We start from the raw sequence: 17,212 nt of genomic DNA, 5'->3' as shown, positions 1-17,212 counted from the left end.
ATTCTATTTAAACCTGCCACCTTATGGACTGGACATTAGTACTGTATATTCCTTTTCAAAAATAATGTTATCAGCTGCTGACATTTTTATGTATTTTATGGCTTTGTAACAAATGTTAATGTAACTGGTATAATATTGTGGGCATTATCCAAAGGCATTATAAAATAATGATATTTTTGTATAGAAGATTCAACTGTTCAGGTTTCACATGCTGAAATCGAAAGGACAACATACCTGTCAGTAATGGTTATATGTAAAGTTTTAATGTCCCCAAAGCTAATAAAAATTATTTTGTTTCTGAAAAACTAAAACTCTGAATAGATATTTAAATAAATATGGCTAACTAGTGTTTTCTTTATATTTTTAAATTTTATACCCTGAGACCTAAATGTTGTTGTTTTTATTAGTAGCCTTTGGGGGGGCAGTTTTCTTTATAGAAAAATTCATCAGAAAGTACAAAGGAGTGCCCATGTTTCCCCTCTTCCTCCTCCTGACTCAGATATGCCCTAGTAACCTCTATGTCACCGTGATACGTGTTACACTGATGAGCCAATATTGATACAATCATTGAAATCCATATTTTGTATCAGCTCTTCATGTTGCACATTCTTAAGTGTTTTGACAAAACGTATAATGTTATGTGTCCACCATCATAGATGGTTTACTGCCCTAAAACACTCCAGTGTTCTACCCAATCATCCCTCCCTACCTCCCCCCAAATCCCTGGCAACCACTGATCTATTTACTGTCTCTAGTAACCATTCCATTTTCAGAAGGCCATATAGTTGGAATCCTATGTTAACTTTTTTAGATCGGCTTCTTTCACTTAGCAATATGCATTTAAAGTTCCTCCAATAAGCTTGAGAGCTTATTTCTGCTTATCACTGAATCATATTTCAATGAACAAATGTACCACAGTTTATTCATTCACCTACTGGAGGATATCTTGGTTGCTTCCAGATTTGGGCAATTTTGGATAAAGATGTTATAAACACTTACATGCACGTTTTTTGCGTGGACATCCATTTTCAGCTCATTGGGGGAAATATCAAGGAGCATGAATGCTAGATTATGTGGTAAGACTATGTTTAGTTTTGTAAGAAACTGCTAAAATCTCCTCCAATATGACTATGATATTCTACATTCCTGCTAACAATGAGAGTTCCTGTTGCTTTACATCCTCAACAGCATTTGGTGGTGTCATTTTTCTGGATTTTGGTCATTTTAATAGGTATACAGTGGTGTCTCATTTTAATTCACAATTCCCTAATAACATGTTTTGAAGCATCTGTTCACATGCTTACATGCCATCTATATATCTTCTTTGATGAAGTGTCTGTTCAGATCTTCTGGTTAGTTTTTAAACTGGGTTGTTCATTTTCTGTTCAAGTTCTCTTTATATTTTGGGAAATAGTCATTTATCAGATATGTCTTTTGCAATTTTTTTCTCTTAAGTCTGTGGCTTTTCTTTCTTGACAGTGTCTTTTGTAAAAAGGAAGTTTTTATTTTTAGTAAAGTTCAATTTTTTTTTTCATGGACAAGTACTTTTGATGCTATATTTAAAATATCACCACCAGGGCTGGGGATACAGCTCAGTTAGTAGAGTGCTTGTCTTGAATGCACAAAGCCCTGGGTTCAATCCCCAGCACTACCAAAAAAAAAAAAAAAAAAAAAGTGTCATTCACCAAACTCAAGGTCACTTATGATTTTTCTGTGATGTTATCATCTGGTATTTTTATAGATGTGTATTTTACATTTATATAAATAGATCTCTGATTCATTCTAAGTTAATTTTTATAAATAATGTAAGTTTCTGTGTCTTCTTTTTTATATCAATGTCTGGTTCCAGCATCATTTGTTGAAAAGCCTATTCTTTCCCGATTGAATTAGTTTGCTCTGTTGTTAAAGAGTAATTGTCTGTTTCTGACCCCTTTCATTCTGTTCTGATCTGCCTGTCTTTCTTCTCATTAATACCACACCATACTGTCAGTTCTCTGACCTTGTTTCTCTCCTTTGATATTATATTGATAATCATGGGATTTTTGCCTCTCCGTATAACCTCTAGAATCAGTTTATCAACATCAAGAAGATAAAACTTACTTGGAATATTGACTGGCATTGGGTTGAGTCTATCAACTTGGTTAAGAACCGACATCTTCACCTTGTGTCTTCCTAGCCATGTACATGGAATCTCTCTCCGTTATCTGGGTCTTCTTTGATACCTTTCATCAGTTTTGTAGTATTTCTCATACGGATCTTGTACATGTTTTGTTAGATTTATACATAGGTGTGTATGTGGGAGTTCTTGGTGCTAATGTAAATGGTGTTCCATTTTTAAATTCGGATTTCAATTGTTCATTGCTGGGATGTAGGAGCAACTGATTTTTTATATTAATCTTATATTCTAATAATTATTAGTTCCAGGAGTTTCTTTGTTGTTTCTTTGGAACTTTCTACAGATGATCATATCATCTACAAGAAAAAAGTGTTTTATTACTTCCACTCCAGTCAGTACACCTTTTATTTCCCTTTCTTGTCTTGTTGCATTAGCTAGGATTTCTGGTGTGAGTACTGAGTAGAAATGGTAAGACTGGACATCCTTGCCTTGTTTCTTATTTTAGCAGGAAAACATCTCATTTCTCCCTATTAAGTATGACGTTGGCTGTAGAATTTTTGCAGACATGTTCTATCAAATTGAGAAAGTTCTCCTCTATTCCTCATTTTTGGCGGTGGGGGAGGGGAGCTTGTTATGAATAAGATGTGCAATTTTGCCAGATCCTTTTTTCTGCATCTATTGATGTGATTTTCGTCTTTAATCTGTTGTTATATGTTGGGTTACATTAATTTACTCTCAAATGTACCTCACATGCCTGGTAAAATCCCACTTGGTCATGGTATGCAATTCTTTTTATAAACACTATAGGCTCAGATTTGCTAATATTATGTTGGAAGATTTGGTTTATAGATGGAAAGAGAGAGAGAGAGAGAGAGAATGAATGAATGTGGCAATGTTATTGGTGAGTTGGTGAAATAAGGGAAAGGCATAAGGGTGTTTATGAGAACTGCTGAGACTTTTCAGCCAATTTGAAAATTTCCAAAATAAAATACTAAAGCAATAAAAATATATAAGGCAAAGATCTCATAAGTTTGGGAAAAAACTGTATGACCATGATCAGAATGGGGGGATTGTCCCAGAGAACAGAGCTGGTGACCTAATCTCAGTCACCTGAACATGAACAACAGAGCAAAGCATGTCCAAGGCATGCGGCGTACAAACCCTCACCCAGTCACCCTCTTCTCTCACACGTGAAGCATTCACAAAAATGTGGCCCTACAGTGAGCCACAACAACTGAATTCTCCAAAGTGGCCACATTTTCTTTCCACAATATTACCAAACTAGAATGTAATAACATATAATTGACTTAAAAGTCAACAATATTCTAAGCACTCGATTATTTAAAATGAAAAAATAAAAGATGGAATGAAAACCTCTTCAAAATGGACAATGACAGATCTCTATATTAAAACATGTAAGTGTAGCCAAACAGGTCTGAGATAAAAAATTACACACTTGATTCATTTGTGGAAAAATAGGCATACTGAATATGTTAAATTTGAGCTTTTTTCTCAAATAGAGTTAACAAACAGTAAAAAGTTAGGCTTGGGAGGCTGAGGCAGGAAAAATCACAAATTCAAACTTAGCAAGGTCCTGTCTCAAAAAATAAAAAGGGTTGAGGATGAAGCTCACTGGTTAAGCACCTTGGGTTCAATCCCTGATACAAAAAAAAAAAAAAAAAGTAAAAAGATTAAAGTCTAAAATTTTTTTCAAATGTTTATTTTTTAAAATATTTATTTTTTAGTTGTAGTTGTACAAAATACCTTTATTTTATTATTTTTTATGTGGTGCTGAGGTTCAAACCCAGGGCCTCGCATGTGAGAGGTGAGCGCTCTACCACTGAGCCACAACCCCAGCCCTAAAATAAAACAACTTTAAAGGTGGATTTCAAACCAGAAGTAAACGCCGTGCTTGCACACACACACACACACACACAGACACACACAGCCTGAGAAGGCCAAGAGGAGCCTAGGGAAACAGAAACTAATACAACATGGTGCCCTGAAGCAGATCCTGAGGAGAAGCAGGGCATTAGGCCTGGGGTGTAGGTCAGCGGGAGAGCAGGTGCTTAGTACATACAAGGGAAAGTATTAGTTTAAGGAAATCTGAATGAAACATAGACTCCAGATAAAAAGGACTTGTCATTAACTGTAACACGCAACATACTATAATGTAAGATGTTCACAATGGGAAATAGGTGCAAAGTACCTGGGAGCTCTGTATAAATTGTCTCAGGTATTCAGTAAATCTATAGCTATTCAAAAATTGTCATTTTAAAAAGATTTAAACAACCTGTTCAGCAAATATTTACTGATGTGGCTTTCTCCTAACGTAGTATGTATGGGAATAACAAGAAGGTGGGTCCACATGGAACATATCCTCAGGCAGGAATTAAACACACAGAAGCTGCATATTTACAAATTACCAGAGTGCTAGGAAGAAAACAGGACTTTTTCCTAATATTTTTTAGTAGTAGTTGGACACAATACCTTTATTTCACTTATTTATTTTTATGTGGTGCTGAGGATGGAAGCCAGGGTCTCGCACATGGGAGGCGAGCGCTCTACCGCTGAGCAACAACCCAGCCCCAAGAAAACAGGATGTTATAGAGAGACTAGAGGAGGGATGTCACAGACTGAGAGGCCTCTGAATGGCTCTAAGGGCAGGGGTCTAATTAGACTTCACATACACCTCTGCCTGTGAAAAGAATGATCATAGGGCCAAAGCTTGAAAATAAGGAGTCCTATTAGAAGCTTATTTAAGACCTAAGTAGAAAATCCCAACTACTGTGTATAACTATAGAGCTCTAAGCAAACAAACAAAAACAAGTAAACCACGGAGAGGCTTGAACTTGGGTGCTACAGTGCTGCAGGAGTAGTCAGAGTGAGGCTTATGTTGAGGCTTCTGAAGGAAAGCTATTAGTTTTTGGTGTTGCCACTGTTCCTTGCTGTTTTACAGAACTTTATTATTCTTATAGATTTTTAGTTGTTTGTCTTGGATTTTCTAGCAGATAATGAACAATCTACTTAAAAAAACAAAACATCTTTTTTCCTACTGTTCAGTTGTACCTCTCAATTAGTTCTCATTTTATTGCTTTTGTCTCATGTCTCAAGGACAATGGCAATTCTCAACAGTGACAACAAAAACCCCATTATTTCTAAGTTTAATGTAAATCCAGAGGACTCAGTAAAGCATAGCTAATAAAATCCTAAGCGAGCAGGATCAGCAAGGTGTTGAACTAGGACGTCTCAGGCTCCCCAGCACCTCTCAGAAGGTTCAAGTAGCAATCATCCAGAACGTCATTTTGAAAACCCCACTACGAGTAAACATGCCTGAGACACCACAGGGCCTGCAGAACAGGGCAAAATCCACATCAGAAGCCTTACCCTGCCTACTCCACAGCTCCCTGTGCCTCATGTCAGTGAGACCAGGGCAAAGGAGAGGTAGCTCATTATCAAAGGAGAGGCAACAGGTAGACAGCACTTCCCACCAACCCTTGCTAACAGCCTCCAGGGGAGGGGAAGGGTCCAGCACTTTCCAACACAAGCAACCACCCGCTGGAAGGCTCTCTTCCTGCCTTTTGATCACATAGGCAGGAGAAGAAAGGAAACCTAAAAGCTATAAAGGGGCAAAACATCCCCACTCCCTTGGGCACCAGCTCTGGGCTCCCTCCTCTCCAGAGGAGAGTGTGTGTCTCTTTCTCCTGTTACTCTCCGCCCTTGCCTTGGCCTTCATCTTCAGCACTGGGGGGAATGATCCTGACTTTGAAGCCTGGTATCAACACACCACCAGGCAGATGTCCTCGGGCCACTGTTTCCACAGGGGAAAAGGAGAAGCAAAACCAGTCCTGCAGTGTCCCTGGCATTGAGATGCCTCCCAAGAAGCCCACTCCAGCCCCCCTCATTAGGAAATACTACAGGAAAGGACATGACTAGACCACCAGGGTCACAGTGGGCAAGGTGACCCGTGTGTGCATCTTGCTCATGCCTACCAGTTCCTGCCAGCTGTGGTGCCAGGTTAGAGAAACCGGGAACCTCACAGCCCAGCATCTCCTGTGAAGCTGAGCTTCAGAGCACAATGGGAATTCCAACCTAGCTTAAGTGTCTAGACTGCTTGTCTCCTTGCCTAGCCTCAGAGCCCTCTCCAATGACCCAAGCAAAGAGATGCCCATCCCTGTGCATTTCAAGAAAATGAAGGGGACAGACCAGCTGGATCCAGGAAGTCACGCAACAGCTTCACTTAGCCAAAAAGCCTCCTCAGTGAGCCCACCCAGGCAAGGAGACTTCTGCCACCATGTATTTCAGAGAAGGAGGAGGCGAGGCCAGCTTGATCCAGGAGGTCAAACTGCTATTCAGTCAAAAGCCTGTACACCTGGGCTCTACCCAGGAGGCAATCCTGGACTGCACAGTTCTAAGGAGCACAGCTTCTGGCCCTGCCCATCCAAAGAAACAACTCAACCTAACCTTGGAGTCCAGCCTGCAGCCCTGCCCAACTGCAGGTCCCAACAGCAAGATGCCCTGCCAGGGAATCTATCCCAGAACCATCTCCGTACCCAGCTCTGCCTCAAAGCAAAGCCCAGCCAACGATCTCACCCAGCATCAGAGCGAAGTTAGTGGCTCAGCCAACTACGGAATTCACAATAGGCTCTGCCTGTTAGGGATTGTCACCAAGTGGTCCTTCCAGGCTCACTAAATGAGATCTATCCCTGCCACAGAGCACCTGTAAAGGCCAAGACAGGGCAAATGCACAGACAAAAATGCATGAACATAATAAGGATTATAAGCAATGAGGGAATCGCAATATCTCCTGAAGAAACCAATAAAACACCAACAATGAATGCAAAAGAAATGGAGGTCTATGACATGATTGAAATTCAGTAATCATTTAATATTGTAACAGATTAAAAATATCTACTGAAAATACAATTAAGTCATGCATGGTGGTGCACACCTGTAATTCCAGTAGCTCGGGAGGCTGAGGCAGGAGGATCTCAAGTTCAAAGCCAGCCTAAGCTACTTAGTGAGGCCCTAAACAGCTTAGAGACCCTGTGGAAAATATAAAAAGGGCTGGGGATGTGGTTCAGTGGTTAAGCTCCCCTGGGCTCCATCTCCAAAAAAAAAAAAGGAATAAATTGTAAAGGAGTCATGATGAAGAACTGAATATGCTTTAAATGCCTGCAACTATATATCGTGTCCAAATAAATAAGCTTTCTTTCCATGTGAAACATAAGTAAGTTTGGTGAACTACAAGAATATACAGGTAGAAACAGCTGTTTCTTGCAGTACTGGCAACTGCACTCAGGAACACTCTACCACGTAGCCACGTCCCCAGCAATTTTCATTTCAAGACAGGGTCTTGCTAAGTTGCCCAAGCTGACTCACCATCCAGAAGTTCCAGTCCAAAATCAAGTAGTTTCATTTCTCTATGCCTTTGGTGAGAGTAGCACATCATGCAGGAGCATGTGGTGGAAGAGACCTCTCACCTCATGAACCAGGAAAAGGAGGAAGAGGCCAAGGTCCTATGATGCCACAGTCCATTTTTAGGGGCACTCCCCCAGTGACCTAAGGACTTCCACTGGACCTCACTTATTAAAAGTTCCATCGCCTCCTAATAGCACCACCACTAGGGCCAGGCCTTTAACACATGGCCTTTGGGGACACATCCAAATTCTGGCAGAGGGCAGTAAGTCACACCTGAGTCACCTCCCCTTGGTCTGCACACAGTGGAAAGTGTCTGGGGATACACGTGTAAAGATGAAGACCACCTTCCCACGCCGCCCCCTACACGCCCAGCCCATACCACTCAGGAACACCTGTGCCACCTCCAGGTGTCCCCACCATTGTGATACTCAGGATCTCAACCAGTTGTTTCCTTCCTCCCAAATACATGTCCATAAAAATCTATTTTTAAAATATCCAAAGGACAATGAGGCATTTGCCTGACTTCTTCTGCCCCTTTTCCTTTATTCTACACAGGACCAACATTTAGAGAAAAGGTGTATCTTGCCTGGCTCATGGATCTGGAAGTTCTAGTCGAAAATCAAATGGTTCCATTGTTTTGGGCAAGAGCGACCTATCACATTACCCAAGTAATCTGACTCTCCAGGGCAGGAAGCTGAACTCACACCACTGAACTGTTTACAAATCAATGTGTGTGTGTGAGGTATGTGTGTATATGTGTGTGTGTTGCTCGGGATGAAACACAGGCCCTTACACATGTTAGGCAAGCCCTTTACCACTGAGTTACAATCCCAGCCCTTGTCTTTATTTAAACTGCCGTGTTCCTACGACTAAAACACTCAGGGTCACTCCAGAACTGAGCTGCACGAAATAACCACACAAGAAGCAGAGATACCTTTTCCTTTGGGGTCCTGTGAGGGCTCCTCTGACCTTAAGGGTCCACAGAAAGAGAGCAAGAGAGCACCACGTGCTGAACCCTTTTATTGAAAAGAAGCCATTCAAATGAAGCAAGGGGTCAGGTTTCAGGGGATTGAGTCTAGCTTCCTGATGTCTGCTGTCAACAGGTTGACTGACATCTAGGAAGGCCACACCCAAAGGCAGAGCAAGAGAAGGGGACACCCAATGGGCATTTCCATGGAAACTTCTATCCCAAACAGGGCAAAGGGGTAGTATTACAAAGGAACAGTGCATGTAGCTCAACTCCATGGGTGACACGCCCACATCTAAAGACACACCCTCAGCCTTCAACTTCCTGGATGGGGACAGCATCCAGGTCACTACAAAATGTAGTGACTGGTCAAAGCCTCTGGCTTCAGGATGGAAGGCGCAAATCATTCAGAATGGCTCCCACATTAAACCATGAATTTGGTACAACTAACTATATGATGAAAGGCAATTCAAATTAGAAACTGTGGAATCATTTCTAATTTAAAGTATTTGCAAGTGTTTGCCATCAACCATCAATCATTTCACTATAGTGGCCACTGTCCATAGAACCTGGGGTCCCAGGAGACCAAAAGCTTAATGAGTCAGTGTTGTGATGGGGCTGCCCAAATTCTCATTTTGTTCTTGGCTACATTAACAGAACTGTATATCCAGAATACGGTACCCTGGTCACATCCCTCACAAAGTTCTAGGCACTGTGGTTTAAGGACGGCCTTGTCAAGCAGCATCCTGTCTGGAGAGCCGGAAGGTGAAGGTACACATTAAAAAAGGTTGTCACATTAAAAAAGGATGAGGGAACTGGGGCCACTTTCAGGCTCGAGGTGGCTCAGCAATAGAACACTTGCCTTGCATGCCCAAATCCCTGGGTTCAGTATCACAAAAAAAGAAAAAAAAGTTTAAGCAAATATCTAAGTACCTGAATTACACACTCAATTCAACCAATGTAAGAGAGAAGTAAGTACCCACCCCCCCTTTTATTGGTACTGAGGACTGAATCCATGGGCACTTTACCACTGAGCTACATCTCTAGTCCCTTTATAAATTTTCTGAGATGGTCTAAGATGCTGAGAGTCTTGCACAATTGTTATAGCTGGCCTCAACCTTGTGATCCTCCTGCCTCAGCTTCCCAAGTTGCCAGGATTAGGTGTGTGCCTCCATGCCTGGCTAGCCTTTCCTTTTTTAAAGAGGGAAAAACTACCTGGTGGTGTGTGACTATAATCCCAGCTACTCAGGAGGCTGAGGCAGGAGGATTGCAAGTTCAAGGCCAACGTGGGCAATTTAGCAAGACCCTGTCTCAAATGAAAAGAGCTGAGGAAGTAGCTCAAAGGTAGAATGTTCCTGGGTTCAATTCCCAGCACTGTAATTAAAAAAACAAACTGTAAAAAAAAAAAAAAAAAAAGAAAGAAAGAAAACCAAACAGGGTATAAGGTTACTAGGTTAATTCTCAATAATGAACATATTCAAATAAAGCAAAATAAAATGTGCCAGTATCCAGCCACTGTGTACAATGCTAGGTAATTCAAGCTCTGGAGAGGTCTTTCAGTTCCACATGTACAGATGAACTACTTAAGCAAAATTTCTTTCTTTTTCTCTTTTTCCTTCTGATAGTTCTTATCTTAGAAATCCTCAGAGATCATTATTAAAACAAATTCCCAGGCAATGTATACCAAAATAACTATCCTTGGTCCTTATTCAAAATGGGCAATTAAAAAACTTTCACATTTACCTCCTTTTATATTTCCAATATCCTTCTATATTTCTATCCAATCTCCTTCTATATTTCTATCCAATCTCCTTCTATGTTTCTGACAGCTCTGGTAAAGAAGACACCAAGAAAATGTTATTTATAGTAAAATTTATTTTCACTGATATTTCCTTTTATATAATCTCAGAGTAGGTCTGTGCTGTAAAATGAAAAAAGAACACACATCTGAAATCTCACCATGACACTTTTTCACACTGTTTCAGGACTCCCAAGGTTAACACTTCACATTTTACACCATGATCTCATCACTGAATTGAACCATACAAAGGAGCCAGTATGGTTGTGCTATGTCCTTGCCACCTCTGAAGGGCTGTGACAATAATGACTAATGTTTTCCCCCCAATGAATTCGGTGTTGTTTTGGTTTGATTTTTGAAGTAAAATGTCAGAGCATGTAAATATGCTGCACTTCTTTCCCTCAATACACTGAGAACAGTGGAAGTCTGGAGATTTTTAATTCTTCATGAGTCGAAGCTGGGATGTGACCCTATGGTTCGGGTCTATTCAACATACTAATTCCAAGTTTGGCAACCATCAGCAAACTGTTCAAAAGAAACACAAACAAAAAACATCAGGAAAAGGACAGAACAGGTGACCATTTTTAAGGGACTGGTACTCTGCAGGTCACAGCTCTCCCTCACAGCTGCACAGGAAGGGAGGTACCAAGGTGGAACAATCTTCCCTGGGAAGAAACCAGAAAAAGAAAACAGCACCACACAGCAACACTGCACTTAGGTCTGAGAACAGCATGTGGTTCCAATCCAACTGCCAATAACATGAAGAGATGAAGAAATTGAAGATGAGAGAGATCAAGGCCTCCCAGGTCACAGAGCTAATTAGTGCAAAATCTCCAGTCAGTTTACAGCCCTTGCTTGACAGACAGTATACTACGACCAAAGATGGGGACCATAACTTTTTCTGAATCAGATTTTAAAATTTCCCTTGCCTTCAGGATGTCTTTATTATATATAAGGACTATAATATTTAAGACAGTTGTGTTTGTTTTTGATAATAAAAGTTGATTACAAAACAGAGGAGTCCATCAGAATTTCCTTTTAGCAGTATTTTCAGTATCAAAGAACAAGTATACAACCAAGAAATGTGGAGCCTTGGCTGAAAGCCATGTGGCAGCCACAGTCACAGCTTTACCCTGAGGCTTCTGCACCGTGGGAAGGCACCTAGACCACCAGAGAGCAATTTAAAAGCAAAACCATTTCCATAGTGAATGAAGATCCTCAGACTGTTGTGACATATAAATCAATAACTGCTCTTGAAGCCTGTCCTATTTATGTATGAATTAATTTGAGTTGACATCTAGGATCAGGTAAAATTTACTCAAACATGTAAATTTCTGAATGTATAAAGTAGCTCTGGCAATAAACTGAACAGCGTCCTGGTAAGTAAGAGCAACAGAAGGCAACATACCTGGCCCCTGCGATTAAACCCGCAGGCATGAACTTCCCAGAATGGTAGAATCTCATCCCCATGATGCCAGCCAAGGTTCCAGAGGTAGCTGGTGAAAGAGAGTCAAAAGTCTTTGCATCTTCTAGAAGAGCATTGGAGTGCCAAGAGTCCCACCATGCTTTCAAGCCCTGACTCCATCCTGGACTTCCTCCTCCTGCCTCAGGCGGGGCCAGCTCCATGGCTGCCCACAGTCTAAAGGTCTAGGCACAAATTCTGGCCAAAGAAGACCCTTCACAACCTGGGCCCAGCCTGCCTTTCTGGCCTCAATTTCCCAATACTCTTCTGCAAAACTCACACTTTAGCCATAAATGCCTTAGTTTTGTTCAAAATGTTACAGTATTTTTTTATGCCTTGTGTTTCTTCCCTCTCCATCTTGCTGCTGGGGATCTATCCAAACACCGACAACTGCTAAGCATAGCACTGGGTGCTTGAGAAGACAACCGAATCAACAGGGTCTCTACCCTTTCAGAGAGTCTCAAGTCTGCAGGGGTAACCAGGGTAAAGAATCACACAAGCCAGCCACGTAACAGCCATCGCACACCTGGAACTCCTGCTACTAGGAAGGCTGAAGCACAGGGAGCACAACCTCGGCCACTTAACAAGACCTTGTCTCAAAAAAATAAAGGGCTGAGGACGTAGCTCAAAGGTAGAGGGCCTCTGGGTTCAGCCCTCAGTACCCCCCCACACACACACACACTCAAGAATCATATAAAAAGTAAGTAAAATTTGTATTCTGGGTACAATTAATGCTACACACATAACATAGTGGGGGACCAGGCTTTCAGGGAGCTCAGGCAAGGCAGAGGGAAGAGCACGTCACAGGCACTGTGGGGAGGAGGAACGCGGTGCACTCAAGGAAACAAAAAGTGGCTGTGGCACCCATGAAGACACGGCTAGTGAGGAGGAGGGGCCTGACCACCTGCAGCCCTGAAGGCCACACCAGACTGTGGTCCTCCTCCTAGCAGCAAGCAGCCCTTCAAGGCTATTAAGCAGAGGGACATGTGAGCAGAGGTGTAGCCCCAAAATATAATTCTAGCTGTGTCCAGAGAACAAACCGTAGAGAAACCAGAAGGTAGACACGGGTATCAATGAAGCAACTCCTTCAGGAATGCAGGCAAGAGGTGGGAAGAACTGGGGGTAAGCAGGTAGCCGTGGAGACAGAGTAGGGGACATTTTAGGGTACTGCTGGTATTGATAGGACTTGCCAGTAAATACCAGACAGGCTGTGGGAAGAGAGGAACCAAGACCCAAATGAAGGAAGAGAAGACCTAGTGAGTGAGATCATGCAGCCAGGTGTAGGCAGAGCCCTGAGACAGCTACAGACCACTCAGCCAGCCAGCTGCTCACATGGGAGAACAGCTAGGAGGGAGTCACTGGTGACTCCCTGTGAGTCTTTGGTGGTTATGAACCATCTTGACATTGTCAAGTCAAGAGAGTATGAAGAAGACAAAATGAGCCAGGTCTTAGGAATCAGTATTTAATGGATAGAAAGGAAGAGGGGTACACAGGAGAATGAGAAGATCAAAAGGAAAAATCAGGAACAGAAAATGACAGGTCACACGTGCTGGGAACGGCCAACAGCCCATGTAAAACGAGGACTGACAGTGGGGTCTGCACAAATGCAGGTCACTGGCAGCCTCAGGGATACCTTTCCACGGACAAGGGGGATAAAAATGGGGACTGAAGCAGGCTGACAACGTATGAGATGGAAAGAAATGAAGATGGAGTACAAATGGATTTTTAGAGAAGTTTCTGAAAGAGAAGGAAAAGCCAGCAACTGTAAAGGGAAGTGGGTCACCAGAGGTCCTTTTGCTTTTTTAAATGGGGGAGAGATGAGCACATTTGAGCACCAATAAGAGGGATCCACCAAAAAGGGGGAACACAAATAACAGGAGGGACTCTTGATAGTACACAGTCTGAGGAAAGTAGGGAGGAGATCAGAGCCCAGGTGGAGGGACTGCCCTGGAGAGGAGGGGAACAGGGCAAGGGTGGCCTGGAGGCTCATGGAGGCCACTGGTTTTTCCCTTAAGTAGGTAGGAGGTGAGTGCTGGGAGGGGAGGATGAGATGGAGCAGAGCAGTCAGTCCAGAGCATGAATGAGGAAGCTGTTCAGCAGAGCCGAGCCCAGGCACATCCTCCTTTCCCAGCCTGTCTCCAGCCAGCCATTGCTGAGAAGGGAGCTTCCCAGGGAGATGTGCACAGACCACTGTGTGAACATGCCTGTCCTCCCTCCCACCCTCATAAGGGCCAGAGCAACACCTGATACACTTTGGCTTGTGGAGGCACTCGCACCCTGGCAGTGTCTACACCTGGGTGGAGCCCAACAAATAAGTGTCCAAAGCCACCCTGATAAGTAATCTTCCCTTTCCCCACACTCCTCCCTGCCTGGGCTACTCACAGTTCCACAGTTCTACATCTGTGTCTGACTTCCTTAGATCCGAGAGCTTCCTGAAGGCAAGGCCTTTGTCTTACACAATTAGCCGACCGCTAAAGAGCAAGGCGATTTTCAAATAGGAAAACGCAACATGGATGCAAAGCTAACTCAGACAATTCAATCATGCTCAAGCAGACCGTGGTTAATACCCAGCTGCAATGAGTAATAGATACATACTGCCTTGTGCAAGTTTAAAATTAATCTCTCAGGGAAGACAGACATGAAACGCTCTCCATATTCCATACATGAAAGATAAACAGAAACCAGCACAAATCCCCATTTTAAAATTTGCCTAGGCCTTGGCAGAGGCAGGAAACTTGTGAGTGTGAAGAACCTGCCACATCCCACCAAACCAGGGCCTTCTGGTAAAAGGAAGGGTGGATACAGACATGCTCTATGGAGACATCAGGGCAGACATACCTAGGAAAACCCAAATGTTCCTGGGATCCTGAGACAGCTGATATGCACCCAGGCCTGCTAAACTTCCAAAGAAGAGCCCCGCTGCCAGGGACGGCACACTACCTGGAGGGAAGCAAACACAAGGCTATATTATGATGTCTGGCATTTGGTTCATCTGCCAAATCAACCAGACGCCCCTGGCCTCTAGGGGAGCAGAGCGAAGAGAAGCTTTCTTCACATGGTTCTTAACCAAGGAGACCTTAGGCAGGAAAACGTCCATCTTACCAGAGAAGTCAGGGTCTCAAGCCCCATTCTGCTCTCCTTTAACAGTAGGGCTCTTCCAATCTAAGGAGAAATGGTCATCTCCATCCAAGAAAGGATGGATCCCTCCTAGGTGGATCTGTGGTTAGGCTTTTTCTTAACCAGCCAATACGGGCTGATCAACCCACTACAGGCTGTGCACAGGTGGGACTTTATGAGAATCACAAAAGGGTAACAGGGTCAATCAACTATAAACGAGAGAGAATGAGAATGAGAGAACAGGAATCCTAGTGCATGCTTGCCGAGTGGGGACACAGGCAAACAAGCATACTGATACCCCCCATGTAGATTAATGAGGAGACTTCAAAAATGATTATGTGAGGACTGCAGCTTAGAGGAAGAGTATGTGCCTACCATGAGCCAAGAAAGCCCTGGGTCTGGCCCCAGCACAAAACTTAAAAGAGTAAGTGAAGACCAGAGGTCTCATCCTACTCGAAAGGAGCAGAGATGGCATTCTGGGGTCAAGGCTGATGTATGGCAGGCAACGATAATAACAACCCATACCACCCCTGCCTTTATCTTTAGATAAAGATGCAAAAACAAGAGGCCTGGCTCAGCTTGGCCAGATAAACAAAAGGAAAGTACAGAAGTCTGACTCCTTTGGTTGCACGCAAACTTTGGGGCCTAAGGCAAAGTGGCCCCACAACATTGCTGCTTTGAGAGCCTAGGGGCTCACTCTCCTATGAAACAACGAGAAGAATTTAAGCAGCTACGTGACAGTTCTTACCTGCTTTTGCATAGCCAATGATTCCACCAGTAGCGACCAGTGCTGCATAGCCAAAGCCAAAATAATGTAAAGGCACCCTGAAAACAAAGAGGGAGAAATGAGTGTCAACTATGTTTAAAACAAATGAACAACAAAAAAACCCCACGTAAATCATTAAAGTCATGGTTCCAGACAAATCTTACTACTATATAAGTCAAAGTAAAGCTCAGAGAGGTGAATGACTCACGGAGTCAACACAACTAGTCAGTGGCAGTGCTAGGACTCAAATCCAGGCTCCCAACCATGTGTTCAGTGACCCGCTCATACCCCCTACTGCTCTCAGGCAGTCCACTCTAGGGCTCTTTTCAGATGGAACTCTGGTTTTAGAAGGCCCTGGCTATTCCACTGTCGTGGACTGTGCACTTACATTGGGCCAGTGTTCTTCTGCATTGCACTCTCAAGGCAATCAGCCAAGACTACACCAGGCCTGCACCTGTGAAGAAAGGGCTTGGTCAGAGGTGGTTAAAAGCCTGGATCTCCAACAGTCAGAAGGAGGTACAAGTTCCAGCTCAAGATCTTGGTAGCTAAGAATTAACTGGGCCCTCAGGCTACACCTCTCCAAGCCTCAGTTCCAATGAAGATAACAATGGCACTAATTTCCTAAAGCTGTTGTGAGCACTGCACATGTCCGACACACAGTAAACGCTACCTCAATGCCAACCATTTTTGCAACAAGCTCGTTTCTAACAGGCCCACAAGAAAGTGAGCAAGATTCACTGAGAGCTCTGGACAGATACCGGATTTAACCATTTTCATGAGTTAACCATTTTTATTAAATCAGAAAGCAAATACTCTGAGCCTAAAGTTCAACTATTTTTTTAATCTCTTTAGCGGACAAGTGGGATGCTACTTTTCGTCTCTGCCCTCAAGAACTTCAATACTCAAGGCTTGTAAAACTTGGAAACTTTGGATCTAACTCACTGCTCCTTAGACTGTGGGGAGGGGAAGATAAAAGAAGGAAATTCGAGCCATAATTACCTTTTAACGCTGCGCCCTTAAAAAAGTTAACTCCTACCTTTCTTAAACTTTTGGCATTCATGGAGCCTAACCAGACTGAAAGCAACGCATACCCCTCTTGTCCTGTTTAAAGAATTAAGTTTCCACAGAAAGGGGAGGCCTCAGGGTCAGGCCGTGACATGGGTTTAAAGTGGCACTTTTTTAAGAAATGCGGGGACGGGGGGAATCTCCAGGAAACGAAACAATTCAGCGCTACACAGGTGAGCATTTGCTCCGAGCTCAGGAGACCGGAGGACTCCCAACCCATCTTAAGGAAAGCAGGAAATGCACGAGGAGAAAAGCACCGAGACGTGGCCTAAAGCTCTCGCCAGGATGGTGGGGACGACAAGCAGCTGGCAGCAGAGCGTCTTCCCAAAACTTAAAACTGGAATAAAAAAGAATAATCCCCGAGTACCCGAGCAGCTCTCGCGAAGGTCTGCACCGGCGGACGAGGCGCACGAACAGCAGGGACAGTCGACGCAGGTCCCAACCAAGGTCTCCGGACGTCGCTGCGCCCACTAGGCGTCCGGGGGCGGGGTGGGGCGGGG

The 17,212-nt window shown here is 43.3% G+C and overlaps 1 protein-coding gene across 1 annotated transcript; it reads right to left on the bottom strand.

Moving 5' to 3' along the window:
- Positions 1 to 10,361: 10,361 nt before the first annotated feature.
- LOC113179854 (transmembrane protein 14C) lies at positions 10,362 to 17,201 on the bottom strand. Its single transcript, XM_026384607.2, has 6 exons — positions 17,080 to 17,201; positions 16,036 to 16,101; positions 15,630 to 15,706; positions 14,603 to 14,704; positions 11,711 to 11,798; positions 10,362 to 10,827 (listed from the first exon to the last, which is right to left on the bottom strand). Exons 2-6 carry the CDS (start codon positions 16,056 to 16,058, stop codon positions 10,773 to 10,775), a joined length of 345 nt encoding a protein of 114 aa, XP_026240392.1. The 5' UTR covers positions 16,059 to 16,101; positions 17,080 to 17,201; the 3' UTR covers positions 10,362 to 10,772.
- Positions 17,202 to 17,212: the final 11 nt, after the last annotated feature.

This window comes from Urocitellus parryii, chromosome 8 (assembly GCF_045843805.1).
Source record: "Urocitellus parryii isolate mUroPar1 chromosome 8, mUroPar1.hap1, whole genome shotgun sequence".
NCBI classification, from domain to species: Eukaryota; Metazoa; Chordata; class Mammalia; order Rodentia; family Sciuridae; genus Urocitellus; species Urocitellus parryii.
Note: the sequence above shows the minus strand (reverse complement) of the source record. Positions and strands in the feature narration are given on the sequence as shown.